At 41.3% G+C, this 18,283-nt stretch overlaps 1 protein-coding gene across 10 annotated transcripts in view; it reads right to left on the bottom strand.

Moving 5' to 3' along the window:
- Positions 1-18,283, bottom strand: part of LOC123793856 (THUMP domain-containing protein 1) — a 50,794-nt gene that overhangs the window by 14,509 nt on the left and 18,002 nt on the right. For 2 of the 10 annotated variants that reach the window (XM_087870001.1, XM_087869995.1), the window contains exons 2-3: positions 11,778-11,898; positions 10,461-10,578 (exon numbers count right to left, since the gene is read on the bottom strand). In XM_087870001.1, coding sequence (XP_087726127.1) covers positions 10,461-10,496 — 36 coding nt within the window. In that variant the 5' untranslated portion in view covers positions 10,497-10,578; positions 11,778-11,898. Of the gene's footprint in view, positions 1-10,460; positions 10,582-10,898; positions 11,030-11,777; positions 11,899-18,283 lie in introns of those variants that run through there. The other 8 variants (XM_087869998.1, XM_087869989.1, XM_087870006.1 and 5 more) reach the window with 6 other exon arrangements.

Raw genomic sequence — 18,283 nt, 5'->3', positions numbered from 1 at the left:
CCCAACACACGGTGTTCTAAAGATGTGTGAGTACTTTGTGTGTCAAGTAGACTCCTAGGAGGTACCTGGGCTTGAACAGGTAGACCCAACAAAGGATTAAAGTCACAGCCAGCATGATAAATCCTCTTGCCCTAGTCTTTTCTCCTTACCCCAACAACAGAGTATCTAGAGCTTAGAAGTGGGAAGGGGAAAGGTGTCTGGGAGACAGACAAGCCATTTGTCTTTATTCGAGGTGACAGAGTGGGAGGAGTGCAGAAGAGTGGCCAGTGCTCCTGTCCACTGCTGGTCCCCAGAAGCACAGAGCAAGCCTATGTTGGGGAGAAGGGAACAGGTGCAATGTACATTGAGTTTGTGATTAACAGTTTTAAGTGGGCAAACTTTTATAACTAAAAGTGATTGTGAATTGAATTGTGGGATCATCACAAGAAGTCACTAAGGGATAGAAAAGGGATATTGGATACAGCAGGGGGAAAACAGAAATTGGGAGGAAGAATAAAGTTTTGATTTAAGAACTGTTTGAAAAACTAGTTACATATAGATTCTACCCCTTCCCTGCATACACACAAGCCAACCCTTGTTCTGCAACACATTTGGTAACTACTCTTTTATATCATTCTCTTTTATTTTTATCCATATGCATGTATTATTTTTATGTTAAAATAAACTGTTGCTTTCTTTCTTTTTTTTTTTTTTAATAATGATTTTTTATTATATTATGTTAGTCACCATACAGTACATCCCCGGTTTTCGATGTAAGGCTCGATGATTCATTAGTTGTGTATAACACCCAGTGCACCATGCAATATGTGCCCTCCTTACTACCCATCACCGGTCTATCCCATTCCCCCACCCCCCTCCCCTCTGTAGCCCTCAGTTTGTTTCTCATAGTCCATAGTCTCTCATGTTTCATTCCCCCTTCTGATTACCCCCCCTTTCTTTATCCCTTTCTTCCCCTACTGATCATTATAGTTCTTATGTTCCATAGATGAGAGAAATCATATGATAGTTGTCTTTCTCTGCTTGACTTATTTCACTTAGCATTATCTCCTCCAGTGCCGTCCATGTTGTAGCAAATGTTGAGAACTCATTCTTTCTGATTGCTGAGTAATATTCCATTGTATATATGAACCACAACTTCTTAATCCAGTCATCTGTTGCAGGGCATCTCGGCTCCTTCCACGATTTAGCTATTGTGGACATTGCTGCTATGAACATTGGGGTGCATATGGCCCTTCTCTTCACTACGTCTGTATCTTTGGGGTAAACACCCAGTAGTGCAATGGCTGGATCATAGGGTAGCTCAATTTTTAACTTTTTAAGGGACCTCCACACGGTTTTCCAGAGTGGCTGTACCAACTTGCATTCCCACCAACAATGTAGGAGGGATCCCCTTTCTCCACATCCTCTCCAACAATTGTTGTTTCTTGCCTTGTCTATTTTTGCCATTCTAACTGGCGTAAGGTGGTATCTCAGTGTGGTTTTGATTTGAATTTCCTTGATGGCTAATGATTTTGAACATTTTTTCATGTGTCTGTTAGCCATTTGTATGTCTTCATTGGAAAAGTGTCTGTTCATATCTTCTGCCCATTTTTTGATTTGTTTATTTGTTTCTCGTATATTGAGTTTGAGAAGTTCTTTGTAGATCTTGGATACCAGTCCTTTATCTGTAGTGTCATTTGCAAATATATTCTCCCATTCCGTGGGCTGCCTCTTAGTTTTTCTGACTGTTTCCTTGGCTGTGCAGAAACTTTTAATCTTGATGAAGTCCCATAAATTCATTTTATCTTTTGTTTCTCTTGCCTTTGGGGATGTGTCATGAAAAAGGTTGCTTTGGCCGATGTCGTAGAGGTTGCTGCCTATGTTCTCCTCTAGAATTTTGATGGATTCCTGTCTCACATCGAGGTCTTTCATCCATTTGGAGTTTATTTTTGTGTATGGTGTGAGATAGTGGTCAAGTTTCATTCTTTTGCATGTAGCTGTCCAATTTTCCCAGCACCATTTATTGAAGAGACTGTCTTTTTCCCACCGGATGTTTTTTCCTGCTTTATCAAATATTAGTTGCCCAAAGAGCTGAGGGTCCATTTCTGGGCTCTCTATTCTGTTCCATTGGTCTATGTGTCTGTTTTTGTGCCAGTACCATGCTGTCTTTGTGATCACAGCTTTGTAGTACAGCTCAAAATCCGGCATTGTGATGCCCCCAGCTTTGTTTTTCCTTGTCAACAGTTCCTTGGAGATTCGGGGTCTTTTCTGGTTCCATACAAATTTAAGGACTATTTGTTCCAGTTCTTTGAAAAACGTTCTCGGTATTTTGATCGGGATAGCATTGAAAGTGTAGATTGCTCTGGGTAGCATGGACATTTTAACTATGTTAATTCTTCCGATCCATGAGCATGGAATATCTTTCCATCTTTTTATGTCTTCCTCAATGTCTTTTAAGAGTGATTTATAGTTTCTAGAATAAAGGTCCTTTACGTCTCTGGTTAAGTTAATTCCAAGGTAACGTATGGTTTTTGGTGCTATTGTAAATGGGATGGATTCCCTGATTTCTCTTTCTTCGTTCTCGTTATTCGTGTACAGAAATGCAACTGATTTCTGAGCATTGATTTTGTATCCCGCCACGTTACTGAATTGCTCTATAACTTCTAATAGTTTGGGAGTGGCTTTTTTTGGGTTTTCCATATAGAGTATCATGTCGTCTGCGAAGAGAGACATTTTGACTTCTTCTTTGCCGATTTGAATACCTTTGATCCCTTTTTGTTGTCTGATTGCTGTTGCAAGGACTTCTAGTACTATGTTGAATAATAGTGGCGAGAGTGGGCATCCTTGTCGTGTTCCTGATCTTAAGGGAAAGGCTTCCAGCTTTTCCCCATTGAGAATAATATTTGCAGTAGGCTTTTCATAGATGGCTTTTATGAGATTGAGAAATGTACCTTCTATTCCTACACTCTGAAGGGTTTTAATCAGGAAAGGATGCTGTATTTTGTCAAATGCTTTTTCGGCATCGATTGAGAGGATCATATGGTTCTTGAGTCTTTTCTTATTGATATGATGTATCACGCTGATTGATTTGCGAATATTGAACCACGCTTGCATCCCAGGTATGAATCCCACTTGATCGTGGTGGATAATCCTTTTAATGAACTGTTGGATTCTATTAGCAAGTATCTTGTTGAGGATTTTGGTGTCCATATTCATTAGGGAAATCGGTCTGTAATTCTCCTTTTTGAGGGGGTCTTTGCCTGGTTTGGGGATCAAGGTAATATTGGCCTCATAGAATGAGTTTGGTAGCTTTCCTTCTGTTTCTATTTTTTGAAATAGCTTTAGGAGAATAGGTATTATTTCTTCTTTGAATGTTTGGTAGAATTCCCCAGGAAAACCGTCCGGGCCTGGAGTTTTGTTATTTGGAAGGTTGTTTATCACTGACTCAATTTCTTCATAATTAATTGGCCTGTTTAAGAAATCAATTTCTTCCTTTTTCAATCTTGGTAGTTTATAGGTTTCCAGGAAGGATTCCATCTCTTCCAGATTGCTTAGTTTATTGGCATATAGCTGTTGATAAAAATTTCTAATAATCCTTCCAATTTCAATGGTGTTCGTCGTGACCTCTCCTTTTTCATTCATAATTTTAATAATCTGGGTCCTTTCTCTTTTCTTTTGGATAAGTCTTGCCAGTGGTCTGTCAATTTTATTGATTCTCTCCAAGAACCAGCTTCTAGTCCTGTTGATCTGCTCTACTGTACTTCTGGTTTCTGCTTGATTGATTTCAGCTCTAATTTTGGTCAACTGCTTCCTTGTGCGTGGATTAGGCCTGTCCCTCTGTTGCTGTTCCAGCTTCTTGAGGTGAGAATATAAAAACTGCATTTTAGATTTTTCTATTCTTTTGAGTGAGGCTTGGATGGCTATGTATTTCCCCCTTAGGACTGCCTTTGCAGTATCCCATAGGTTTTGGACTGTTGTATTTTCATTCTCATTGGTCTCCACAAATTGTTTAATTTGATTTTTGATTTCCTGGTTTATCGAGTCATTCCTGAGCAGGATGGTTCTTAGTCTCCAAGTGTTTGAGTTTCTTCCAAATTTTTCCTTGTGGTTGAGTTCCAATTTCAGAGCGTTGTGGTCTGAGAATATGCAGGGGATAATTTCAATCTTTTGGTATCGGCTGAGACCTGTTTTGTGTCCCAGAACATGGTCTATTCTTGAAAATGTTCCATGGGCATTAGAATAGAATGAGTATTCTTTGGTTCTGGGGTGTAGTGTTCTATATATATCTAAGAGGTCCAACTCGTCGAGTATGGCATTCAAAGCCTTTGATTCTTTGCTTAGTTTTTGCCAGGGTGTTCTGTCTATTTCTGAGAGTGGAGTGTTGAGGTCCCCTACTATTAATGTTTTTTTATCTATATGTCTCTTTATTCTGGTTAAGAGTTGGCTTGTGTATCTTGCTGCTCCCCTGTTGGGGGCATATATATTTATAATTGTCATATCCACTTGTTGAATACTTCCTTTAAGAATAATATAGTGCCCTTCTGCATCTCTAACTATAGTCTGTAGTTTAAAATCCAATTTATCTGATATGAGAATTGCTACCCCAGCTTTCTTTTGAGGTCCATTTGCGTGAAAGATGGTACTCCATCCCCTTACTCTCAGTCTGAATGCATCTTTGGGTTCGAAATGAGTCTCTTGTAGACAGCAAATGGATGGGTCATTTCTTTTTATCCAATCTGCAACCCTGTGGTGTTTAAAGCAAGAATTTAAACCATTAATGTTCAGGCTGAGTACTGAGAGATATGCTTTTAATTCTGCCATGTTGCCAGTAAAGTCTTTGTTTGTATTGGCTGTGACTTTCTGTTTTGTATCACTCTTGGGGCCTTTTTACTTTTATAGAACCCTCCGTAATACCTCCTGTAGGGCTGGTTTCGTGGTTACGAAATTGACTAGTGACTGTCGATTCTGAAATGTCTTTATTTCTCCATCAATTCTGAATGACAGCCTTGCTGGATAAAGGATCCTTGGCTGCATGTTTTTCTCTGAAAGAGCTTTAAAAATGCTCCCCCAACCCTTTCTCTCATTCCAGGTCTGTGTAGACAGGTCTGACGTAATTCTGATGCCTTTGCCTTGGTACGTGAGAAATTTCTTTGCCCTGGCCGCTTTCAATACTGTATCCTTGGATCTCATATTTGCGAATTGCACTATGACGTGACGTGGTGTAGGTCTGTCATGGTTGAGCTTGGGAGGGGTCCTCTCTGCCTCTTGGACACGAATTTTTGTTTCCCTTGCTAGATTAGGGAAGTTTTCAGCTACAATTTGTTCAAATATCTCTTCTAGGCCTCTGTTTTTCTCCACCCCCTCGGGGATGCCGATGATTCTAACATTGGATCGTTTCGTTGAGTCAGTAATCTCCCGTAGCCAACATTCGTGGGCGTGGATTTTTTTAAGACCATCTTCTATTTTTATTTTTTCCTCTATTAACCCATCCTCCAATTCACTAACCCTTTCCTCCGCTTCCGTGACCCTGGCCGTCAGAGCCTCTAGTTTTGCCTGCATTTGGCTCATAGAATTTTTAATTTCTGTCAAATTCACTCTCATTTCCGCCCTTAGGGATTCTATATTCTCAGTAATATTTTCCTGAATACTTTTTTCAAGTCTACTCATTATCTTGACCATTGTTACTCTGAATTCCATTTCTGATAATTTGGTTACATCCATATCCGTTACTTCTGTGGCAGAGGCCACTGACTCACTGTCTTTTCTTTGCTGGGGGGGGCTTCTCCTTCTTGTCATTCTGATGAAGAGAGGTTGCGGGGTTTCCAGAGCCCAAAATTATTGACTGGGTCCCAGGCCGTGCCCCTTGTTTTATAGGGATCTTAGAGATGTGGGCTTCTTCTTTAAAGATTTTATTTATTTACTTATCTGAGAGAGGGAGACATACAGTCAGCAAGAACGAAACAGAAGCAGGGGAGTGAGAGAGGAAGAAGCAGGCTCCCAGCGGAGGAGCCCGATGAGGGACTCCTTTCCGGAACGCTGGGATCACGCCCTAAGCCGGAGACAGGAGCTCAATGACTGCGCCACCCAGGCGCCTGGGTTGTGGGCTTCTTGATTTTTCAGCCTGCCTTCTGTGTTCTGGGGGAGGGGCCTGCCGCGCCTATACTCAGGCAACCTTGTTTGGGTAGAGTCTCCGTGTCCCCTGCGAGGGAGGATGGGGATGGGCACTCTCTGAGCCGGTATTTCCAGGCTTTTGTTCTCTGGCGGCTTTCCCTGGCGGCCGGCTATGCCTCTTCTGAGGGTCAGAGCAGCAGAGGCTGCATTGTCGCAGAACAGAGGGATTGCGGCCCGTTCTCCACTGATGTTCTGGCCACTTTAACTCTATTACTGTTGGTGCTGCTCAACCCTGCAGCGTCCCGGGATGTGCGCCCCACACCCGGGCGTCCCTGCCCTCACTTCCAGGGCCGGCGCGTCTCTGTCCTTTGTGTTTCTAATGCCGCCAGCCACCGGCCGCCCCGCGTGCTCCCGGGTCTCCCGGTCTCAGTCTATGCCCGGTGAGCACACCTCGATTCCGGAGTTCCGTGAGAAGCCTGGTGGCGTGCGCACCCGGTTCAGGGTCTCAGTCTGCTGTTTCGCGGGTGCCGACCGCGAGTCCGCCCGCTCCCCCGTGCAGGTGGCCCGCCAGCCGCCAGCCGCCCCGCGCGCGCTCCAGGAGTTCCCGGTCTCAGTCTGGATCCCCTGAGCACACCGGGATTCCGGTGTTCCGGGAGATGCCTGGTGGCACGCGTTCACGGCTCACCGGTCTCAGTCCGCTCTCTCGCGGGTGCCCTCTGTGAGTCCGCCCGCTCCCCCGTGCAGGTGGCTGCCGCTTCCCGGCGCCCAAACGCGGCGGCTCCCTCCCCCTTCCGTTTATCTTCCGATATCCATGCACGGTTTACAGCTCCCCTCTTCGTACCTCAATACTCAGCGCTGGAGATGTTCATTTGTAGAGATCCAGATGCATCATCCTGCGTCTCAGGCTGATTCCGTGGTTATTTAGGCTGGTCTGGTACCTATCCAGCTCGACTCAGGGGACCGGCTGAAAAAGGGGTCCCCTACTCCTCCGCCATCTTAACTCCTCCCCCCAACTGTTGCTTTCTTGATGTGGATGCTCACCGAAGTATTTCTCTTCATCCTGGGTCCACAGCTAGGCTAATTTCTCACCTCCCTATAAGTGAAGGTGGAGCACCGAAATGTGGGCAGAAGTGACTAAATTCATATGAGATCCTCCACAGTTCCAAGTAATGCAAGGAGAGGGAGGAGTGGGTGGGGGTATAAATGAAACAAAATTGGCCATGTGTTGACAATTGTTGGAGCAGAGTGATAGATACATAGGGATTCGTTATACTATTCTAGCTACTAGTATATATGGTTGAAATTTTTCCATAGTAATGTAGGGAGAGAGAAAGAGAATAAAGAAGTAAAGATAACAAGTTGGATAACTATTTTGAGAAATTCTGCTATAAAAAGAAGAGGAATGAAGAGGTGGAAGAGGACACGATATTTTAATAAAGGAGATATTACCATGTTTGTGGCTGACTCTCTTTACCACAATTCATAGTCCAAACAAAAGGAAGAAATGGATGGTACAGGAGAGAGATAGAGAGTAATGTTCTTGAGTAGAGGAGAGCAGATGATGTCAAGGACGCAGTTGAGAGGGTGGCCCAAGCTAGGAGCTTGACAATATTCATTGTCACAGGAAGGAATGCAGAGGATGTGGGCAGAGTTGTAGGAGTACAGGTTGATTAGGTGCTATGGGGTTGAGGACATTCTCTTCTGGCTACTTATAAATCTCAGTGAAATAAGGGGGAGAGGAGAGGTGAAGGTTACAGAAACAGGTGTCAAATGGTTATCTCCAACTACAGATATGTAATGGGGTTATCAAACAGTGAGGAGGGCCTGCTTGGATTTTTTAAGACCATTAGCAAGTGTGATCAACAGCCTAAGTGCAGAACCACGTTTCCGCAGAACCATTTCTCCAGAACCATGTTAAGCTGCTCATGTGCAGTCCCAGAGTAGGGAGATAGCAATCAGTTTTGCAGAGAACTGGGCTCTGCCAGATGAGTATGGTGAGGGAGAGCAGTGCAAAGTCGCTGAGTAGTACCTAGAATCCAAGATGGGCAAGAGGTAAGTGAGGGTATAAAGAAGGCAGTGTTGAGGTCAGTGGACTAAAGATTTTAGTGGTATCGAGGAATTACTGTGATAAAAACAGTAAAGGCCAACAAACTGGGAAGACAGGAAGAAGATACAATTAAATGTCCTTATAATCTGCAGCCTTCAGGAAGTTCCCAACTATCTTCAAGTTAATTCCTTACTAGACTCCTAAACAACCTTAACTTGACAATGGCAAGGCCTCCAGTACCCTGTGAGTCTTCTTTAACATATGAAAATATTTTCTCAACCCCCCTTTTTCCCTACATCCCCCAACCCCGTAGTATATAATCAGCCACCCCTCACAACCAGAGGCAGCAGCTCTTTCTGCCCACAGGTCCTGTCCCCGTGCTTTAATAAACCACCATTTTGCACCAAAGACGTCCCAAGAATTCTTTCTTGGTCGTCGGCTCCAGACTCCATCCCACTGAACCTCACCTATATCCCACAACCTCATCACTTTGTGGGTCTCCCTTGTGCTCAAGCATAAGCCACAATAACAGCCCTGCCTGGAAATTCCCATTTGGCCCCAATTTGTATTGCTTGCAGAGCCCTAGGACCCAAGTCAGTAACATTACCAACAAGAATGATGGAGAAATTATAATAGAAAATGACCATAAACTAGCACAACAGAGAAAGAATCTGCAGAACAATAGAACACATTTTGTTCCAGGTAAGACCTGATATAGTTCTAACAACATCAAAACATCTCTGGCTGAAATTAATTTATGAATAAAGAAAGAATTACATAATTACCCAGGCAGAGTAAGTGAGGCTCTACAATACTACATTTGAATTCAGTTCTGACACTAACTGGCATTAGCGTCAGACCCCACAGCTTTAAAGGCACAGTCCCCACAAGACTTCCCTTACTTCAGATGTTAACTGCGAGTTCAGGGGTCCCCAGCCACGCAAACCTCTGGCCAACTGGCTACAAAATCAGCGAGTCCCAGAACTCCTACATGTTCCTTAAGTCACTAGAACTCAAAGAAGTGTTATACTTAGGATTACAATTTTATTATAAATGACATAGATCAGGACCAACCAAGTGAAGAGAAACATAAAGTCTGAGAGGGTCCCAAATGTAGAGCTTCCATGCCCCTTCCCTGTGGAATCAGGGCATGTCACCCTCCCAGCACATCCGACATGTTCACCAAACAGGAAGCTTCACCGAGTTTTTATCAGGGAATCATTAGCCAAGTGACTGCAGTCAATCTCCAGTCCCCCTTCTCTCCCCAGACACTGGGCTAGCTTCAAAACTCCAACCCTGTAATCACATTGTTGACCTTTCTGGTAACCAGACCCTTCCTCCTGAGTCACCTTGCTAGCATAAACTCTCAGGTGTCATTTAAGGGGTTTCATGAATAACAAAGGCACTCCTATTACTCAGGAATTCTAAGGATTTAGTCTCCTGTGACAGGAACCAAGGACAAAGGCCAGTCAAATTTTTTATTATGCAACAGACACATACCAGGAGAAAAGAAATTGGTTGACCTTGGGCTTCTCCAAAGTAATATTTAATGCCAAATAACAAGGTCCACAATTTTCTGAGGGAAAGAAAATTTAACATAAGAAACTCAAACCCAGCCAAGTTATTCTCTATATCAAGTCAGAGGATAGGCATTATCAACTAAGCAAGGGAACACAGTCATAAGCTCTTGTGAAGAAAAAAAAAAAAACAAAACAAAAAACTACTAGATGTCAAATTCAGCTAATGAAGAAAAACAGTAAAGAATACAAGGAAAGAGAAGCTATGTGAAAAAGGCTCTTGGTGAGCATTGACTCCCACTTACACATTAGGTCAGGGTTTCTTAGCCATAGTTGCACTTAAGTTTGGGGCTGGGTAATTAATTCTTTGTTGTAGAGGCTGTCTTGTGCATTTTAAGTTGTTTAGCAGCACTCCTACTCTCCACCCACTAGATGCCAATAGCAGTCCCCCCAAGGTGTTACAACCCGAAATGTCTCCAGACATTGCCCTACATCCCCCTAGGGCACAACTGCCCCCAGCTGGGAATCAGTGACATAAACTAAGGCTTCATAATTGAGGAAGTTATGGTTACAGAAGAGAATGCACAGGTCTCCAAACCTGACAATAATATAACAAAAACCGAGGGGCTAGGGGAAGGGAGATAAGAGAAACAGAACATATCAATTGATTAATTTCTTAAAGTCGATATTGATACAGTTTAACTAGAAAAACGTAGTTTTTAAAATTACTCCAGTCACTTAAGGTTTTCTTAACTTTGGTGGGATCTTTTAGGAACTAATGACATGTTTAGTTAAGAAACACCTACCTGGGGGGTGCCTGGGTGGCTCAGTCGGTTAAGCATCTGACTCTTGATCTCAGCTCAGGTCTTGATCTCAGAGTCGTGATTTCAAGCCCCGCACTGGGCTCCACACTTGGCATAGAGCCTACTTAAGCAAAAATAAAAAATAATAAATAAATACCTCCCTGGTATTTGACTATTTTTTAGTTTTACTTCAATTGTTTTTCCATGGGTTAAAGTTCAATATCATTTTACTTTAAATATTATGTGTATCCCAGATCCATTTTTTATCAGTTTATCTACCTACCTTCCATCTGTAAATATGCCTGGTGTAATATGTAAAATGATGTGAGCCCAGAGTTATGAACAGTTGTTTCTTCGTGGTGAGATTTGAAATTGTTTTTTACCATCCTCTTTGTATTTTTCTATGTTGTTAGAATTTTAAAATCAGCATGAATTACTTACACGTAAAAACACTTATTCTCCATTGTTTTCCTGGTTTTTTTTAAAGTATATCATTTTCATAGATATGGCTTCTTCACTCACTCATTTAACAAATATTTACTGAATGCCTGTTATGTGTTGTGCCCTGTTCTACTATTTGAAATTCAGTCATGAGTAAACAGTTAAGTACTTGCATTCTAGTTGGCCTGGAATGCGCTGACAAAGACCTTTGGTATAATATTAATTAGGTATAGCGATTACAGCCTTATTCCTGATTGAATGAAACGCCTCTAACTGGGTGTTTACCCCAAAGATACAGACGTAGTGAAGAGAAGGGCCATATGCACCCCAATGTTCATAGCAGCAATGTCCACAATAGCTAAATCGTGGAAGGAGCCGAGATGCCCTTCAACAGATGACTGGATTAAGAAGTTGTGGTCCATATATACAATGGAATATTACTCAGCTATCAGAAAGAGCGAGTTCTCAACATTTGCTACAACATGGACAGCACTGGAGGAGATAATGCTAAGTGACATAAGTCAAGCAGAGAAAGACAACTATCATATGATTTCTCTCATCTATGGAACATAAGAACTAGAATGATCAGTAGGGGAAGAAAGGGATAAAGAAAGGGGGGGTAATCAGAAGGGGGAATGAAACATGAGAGACTATGGACTATGAGAAACAAACTGAGGGCTACAGAGGGGAGGGGGGTGGGGGAATGGGATAGGCCGGTGATGGGTAGTAAGGAGGGCACATATTGCATGGTGCACTGGGTGTTATACACAACTAATGAATCATCGAGCCTTACATCGAAAACCGGGGATGTACTGTATGGTGACTAACATAATATAATAAACAATCATTATAAAAAAAAAAAAAAAAAGAAACACCTACCTGGGGGGTGCCTGGGTGGCTCAGTCGGTTAAGCATCCGACTCTTGATCTCAGCTCAGGTCTTGATCTCAGGGTCATGATTTCAAGCCCCGCACTGGGCTCCACACTTGGCATAGAGCCTACTTAAGCAAAAATAAAAAATAATAAATAAATACCTCCCTGGTATTTGACTATTTTTTAGTTTTACTTCAATTGTTTTTCCATGGGTTAAAGTTCAATATCATTTTACTTTAAATATTATGTGTATCCCAGATCCATTTTTTATCAGTTTATCTACCTACCTTCCATCTGTAAATATGCCTGGTGTAATATGTAAAATGATGTGAGCCCAGAGTTATGAACAGTTGTTTCTTCGTGGTGAGATTTGAAATTGTTTTTTACCATCCTCTTTGTATTTTTCTATGTTGTTAGAATTTTAAAATCAGCATGAATTACTTACACGTAAAAACACTTATTCTCCATTGTTTTCCTGGTTTTTTTTAAAGTATATCATTTTCATAGATATGGCTTCTTCACTCACTCATTTAACAAATATTTACTGAATGCCTGTTATGTGTTGTGCCCTGTTCTACTATTTGAAATTCAGTCATGAGTAAACAGTTAAGTACTTGCATTCTAGTTGGCCTGGAATGGGCTGACAAAGACCTTTGGTATAATATTAATTAGGTATAGTGATTACAGCCTTATTCCTGATTGAATGAAACGCCTCTAACATTTCACCATGAAATATTTCTAATGTTTCAATATCAAATTAAGTTGTTGATGTCCATTATTTACCACATACAGAAATTCCCTTCTATATGTATTTACTTTTGGAGGCAATGAGCCCCCCACTTAACTGACTGAGCCACTCAGGTGCCCCTCTTTTTACCTTTTCTTAGGATAAACTCAAACTGGTCGTAATGGATGTTTGGTTTTTGTACATTGCTGATTCCAGTTGTTAATAATTTACTTTTGACTTTTTACTTATGTTCACAGTTTTTCAGTTGCCTGTGATTTTCTTTTTAGCAGTGTCCTTGTCTAAAAAATGCTATCAATGGTATTCTAACCTCAAAAAGTGAGATGGAAGCACCTGGGTGGCTCTTGGTTAAGCATCTGCCTTTGGCTCAGGTCATGATCTCAGGGTCCTAGGATCAAGCCCTGCATTGGGCTCCCTGTTCAGTGGGAAGTCTGCTCTAGATTCTCTCTCTTCCTCCACCTCTGCCCTCCACCCACTTGTGTGCACGTGCACTCTCTCTCTCTCGCTCTCTCTCTCAAATAAATACATAAAATCTTTTTAAAAATGAGGATGGGATGACTTCTACTCTGGGAAGATTGAGTTGACAGACCTTTCTCTTTGCTCCTGCTAAGTACAACTAAAAGCCCTGGACATTATATATAAAACAAACATAAGAAGACTCTGGAAGGTATAGAGAGGAAGGCAGACTGGTTACAGACTTTGGGACCTAAGGAATGACACAGAGGTCAGTTCCCTGGGTTTTCTTTTGGCCTCACATACCCTAGACTTGGGAGTTGAAAAAGCCAAAAACCTGGAAACACCAATGGTACCAACAATAAAAGCCACAGAAAAAGCCTGCTGTCTTTCACCAAAGGACCAAGTAAGGAGCAGCCAAGCAAGACAAAAACTTTTAAACATCAACTGCTCTACTCTAGCCAAATACCACAGAAAAAAAATCATGGCTCTACTCATCTTTATCTATGCCAACAAAGGTAGAGTGGGAAGCCTAGACTTCTACTCTCATGAATCTGTAACAAGGTGTCCCAATACCCTCCACTGGGATAGTATCAGAGAATGCCAAGTAGGGGACAAGCCAGTGTCAGTAGAGACCCCATGAGGAGTTGGAACTCCTACCCTATCCAGCACTAAAAAGGAACTCCTCCCAATCCCAGTTTCATTGGAGACTTAGCAGAGAATCTGGACTTCTATATTCATCTGGCATTAATGAGGTGGTACCCTCTCACTTCCCCTGCCAAAACAGTGTCGAATAAAGCCAGCTAAAAAGGAAGCTTTAAATGAGATTGAGAATCTGATTACATAACATAAAAATATCCAGGTTTCAAATGAAAATCACTCATCATACCAAGAACCAGGAAGATCTCAAACTGAATTAAAAAAATAATCAATAGATGCCAACACCAAGATGACAAAGATGTTAGAAGTATCTGACAAAGTTTTTAAAGCAGCCATGATAAAAATGTTTCAACAAGCAATTACAAATACATATGCTTGAAATATCAAAGCCTCAGCAAAGGAATAGACAGTATCAAAAAGAACCAAATGGAAATTCTAAAACTAAAAAATACAATTAGAAAATATGATAAGAGAAATAAAAAGCTGATTGGATGGACTCAACAGCAGAATGGGAGGAAGAGAAGAAAATAATCAGTGAAACTGGAAGATAGAACAATAGAAATTACCCAATATTAACAACAGAGAGAAACCAGGCTGAATGGAAAACAAAACAACAAATAATGACAGAAAACCCCCACAAAAACAAAAACAAAACAAAACAAAAAAAAAAAAAGAAAAGAAAAAAAAGGAATAAAAAGAACGGAGCCTCAGAGAACTGTGGGGCTATCACAAAAGATCTAACATTGTGTCATCAGAATCCCAAAAGGGGAGAGAGAGAGGGAGGGAAGCCAGGGCTGAAAAAGAAATAATGACTGAAAATTTCTCAAATTTGGCAAGAGATATAAACTATAGAAGTCATCAATATATATAAAAATATATATACACAAGAACCAACAGGGGTTTATTTCAGGGAAGCCAGGTGGTTCAGTGATTAAAAATCAATCAGTGTAGGGGTGCCTGGGTGGCTCAGTTGGTTAAGCACCTGCCTTCAACTTAGATCATGATTCTAGAGTCCTAGGATTGAGCCCCACGTTGCATCAGGCTCCCTGCTCAGTGAGGAGTCTACTTCTCCCTCTCCCTCTCCCTCTGCCCCTTCCCACCACTCATGCACTCTCTCTCTCAAATAAATAAACAAAATTTAAAAAAAACAGTGTAATCCACCTTACTGATAGGCTAATAAATAAAAATCACATGATGATATTAATCGATGCAGGAAAGGTATTTGCCAAAATTCAAGGCTTATTCATGATAAAGACTTTCAGAAAAACAGGAAAAGAGGAGACCTTCCTCAACTTGATGAACAGTATCTACAAAAAACCTACAGCTCACATAACCCCCAAGCATTAAAGACTGAATGCTTTCCCCCTAATATCAGGGAAAACGCAAACATATCTGCTCTTACCATTCTTATTCAACATAATATTGTAATTCTAGCTGATGCAATAAGGCAAGAAAAGGAAATGAAAGGCACATAGATCTGCAGGAAGAAGTAGGAGGAAGTGTTAAGATGGCAGAGAAGTAGGGGACTCTAATTTTGTCTGGTTCCTGAAATTCAGCGAGACACTTATCATTCTGAACACCTGTGAAATCAACCAAAGATCTGAGAAAAGACTGTTAAAATTCTACAAATAGAAAAGCAACCACTTTTTGGAAGGTAGGAGGTGTGGAGACATGAATCTGAGGCAATATATCAGAAGATAAATGCGGGGGGAGGGAGCCTCCATAAGCTGGGTACTGGAAAGTATTATAAGCAGCAAAGCACAAAATCAGAAATTTTAGAAGTCTTCCTGAAAGGTGTTCAGGGTGTGAAGTAGGGGTAGAATCCCAGTTGAGATAGCATGGTCTCGGGATCCCCAGGGTCACAGAAAGAATGGGGATGCCTGAGTGTGGCAGAGTTCCCCAAGCACTGCAGTAGGGAAGCTGGCTGCAAACAGTGAGTCCAGGTGCCGGCTTTCTGCTCAGTGTTCCATAAACCTCAAACCGCTGCACCTCTGGTGACTGCATTCTCAGCTGGGGTGCAGCAAGAGGCAGAACCCTGGAGAGCCCCCCCCTCCCCTGGGAGGACTGGCGCAGGTTTGTGCCACAGGAGTCTGTAAGTTTGGAGATTCTAAACAGGGTCGTGTGCCTGAGCTAAAAACGCTCAGTCACAGGCTGAGTGAACCCAGAGTTCAGACAGAAATCAGGGAGACTAGAGTGATTCACTGTTTTCTGTGAGGGCCCACTAAAGGGGGGTGCACAAACTTTCAGCTCTGGCGCTTGAGATCCAGGCACCGCTATTTTCATCCCCGATATTGGCTCCGGAGCTACTTGCACTGAGCCCGCCCCCCTGGCAAGGTTGGTGCAATTCCGCACAGGCAAAGACACCTAAGAATCAGTGCAACAGGCCCCTTCCCCAGAATACCAGCAGGAACTTCCAGCTAATACCAAGTTTACCGATCAAATAGAACTGCAAAACTCTAGCTCTTGCGGAAAGCAGTATTAGCATTCATGCTTTTTTCTTATTATTCTTTAGTTTCTCAGTTTTATATTTTTTTTCCTTTTCAGCTATTTTCTTATTTTATCAATTCTTTTTTTAATTCTCATTTTTACATTTATGTTTTATATATGTATTTTTCATTTGTGGTTTCCAACATTGTATTCAATTTTATTTTTGTATATATATAAGTTTATCTTTCTTTCCTATTTTGGGATCTAGTTTCTTCTAACAAACACACCAAAATACACCCAGGATCTAGTTTATTGTTCTATTCTGTTCAACTTCTGTTTGATTTTTTAAAAATTTGGGGGGGGGGGTTCTGTTCTCTTTTGATTTGTTTAGTGTATATTTTTCTGGTGTTGTTGCTATTTTTGTATTTTCTCTCTCTTCTATTCTTTTCTGGAAACAATGACAAGATGGAAAAACTCACCCCAAAAGAGAAAACAAGAGGCAGTACTCACTGCCATGGATTTAATCAATATGGCTATAAGTAAGATATCAGAACTAGAATTCAAATGATTATAAAGATACTAACTGGGCTTGGAAAAAGCATAAAAGACACTAGAGAATCCCTTACTGGAGAAATAAAACAACTCAAATCTAATCAGGTCAAAATAAAAAAGGTTATTACTGAGATGCAATCAAAAACAGAAGCTCTGGGTGCCTGAGTGGCTCAGTTGGTTAAGCTTCTGCCTTCAGCTCAAGTTGTGATCCCAGGGTCCTGGGATTGAGTCCCATATCAGGCTCCCTGCTACATGGGGAGCCTGCTTCTCCCTCTGTCTCTGCCTCCCTTTCTCTCTCTCTCTCTCTCTGTCTCTCATGAATAAATAAATAAAATCTTTAAAACAAAACAAAACAAAACAAAAAAACAAAAAACAGAGGCTCTAACTGCTAGGATAAACAAGGCAGAAGACAGAGTCAGTGATACAGAAGACAAATGATGGAGAATAAGGAAGTTGAGAAAAAGAGAGATAAACAACCACTGGATTATGAAGGGAGGATTTGAGAGATCAGTGATTCCATAAAACAAAACAATATTAGAATAATAGGGGTCCAGAGGAAGAGGAAAGAGAGAGAAGGAGAAGGTTTATTTGAACAAATGATAGGTGAGATCTTCCATAATCTGGGGAAGGAAACAGGCATTCAAACCCAGGAGGCATAGATAACCCCCTTCAAAGTCAATAAAAATAGTGCAACACACCTCGACATATAATAGTGAAGCTTGCAAATTTCAGAAATAAAGAAAAATCTCGAAAGCAGCTCAGGACAAGAGGTCCTTAATCTACAAAGGTAGAAACATAAGGCTGGCAGCAGACCTGTCCACAGAGACCTAGCCGGCCAGAAAGGACTGGCATGATGTATTCAAAGTCCTAAATGAGAAAAATGAGCAGCCAAGAATATTTTATCCAGCAAGGATGTCAGTCAGAATAGGAGAGATGAAGCACTTGCAGGACAAACAGAAACTAAAAGAACAGAAAGGAAGGAAGGAAGGAAGGAAGGAAGGAAGGAAGGAAGCAAACAAACTAGAAGAATTTGTGATCATTAAACCAGCCCTGCAAGAAATATTAAAGGGGATACTTTAAGCAAAGAGACAGCCCAAAAGTAACAAAGACCAGAAAGAAACAGAAACAATAAACAGAAGCAGTGACTTTACAGGTAGTACAGTGGCACTAAATTCATATCTTTCAATAATTACTCTGAATGTAAATGGGCTAAAACTCCACTCAAAAGACACAGGGTATCAGGTTGGATACAAAAACCAAGAGTCATCAATATGGTGCTTACAGGAGACTGATTTTAGACACAAAGACACCTCCAGATTGAAAGTGAGGGGATGGAGAACTATTTATCATGCTATTGGATATCAAAAGAAAGCTGGGGTAGCAATCCCTATATCAGACAAATTAGATTTCAAACCAAAGACTGTAATAAGAGATGAAGAAGGACACTATATCAAAATAAAAGTGTCTATCCAACAAGAAGATCTAACACTTGTAAAAATTTATACTCCTAACATGGGAGCAGCCAAATATATAAACCAAATTATAACAAAACTAAAGAAACATATTGATAATAATACAATAATAGTAGGGGACATTAACATTCCACTCACAGCAATGGACAGATCATCTAAGCAGAAGATCAACAAGGAAACAAGGGCTTTGAATGACACATTGGA

Source organism: Ursus americanus, chromosome 2 (genome assembly GCF_024610735.1).
Source record: "Ursus americanus isolate L20-20 chromosome 2, mUrsAme1.1.p, whole genome shotgun sequence".
Classification (NCBI taxonomy): domain Eukaryota; kingdom Metazoa; phylum Chordata; class Mammalia; order Carnivora; family Ursidae; genus Ursus; species Ursus americanus.
This window is presented reverse-complemented; position numbering and strand designations above follow the sequence as displayed.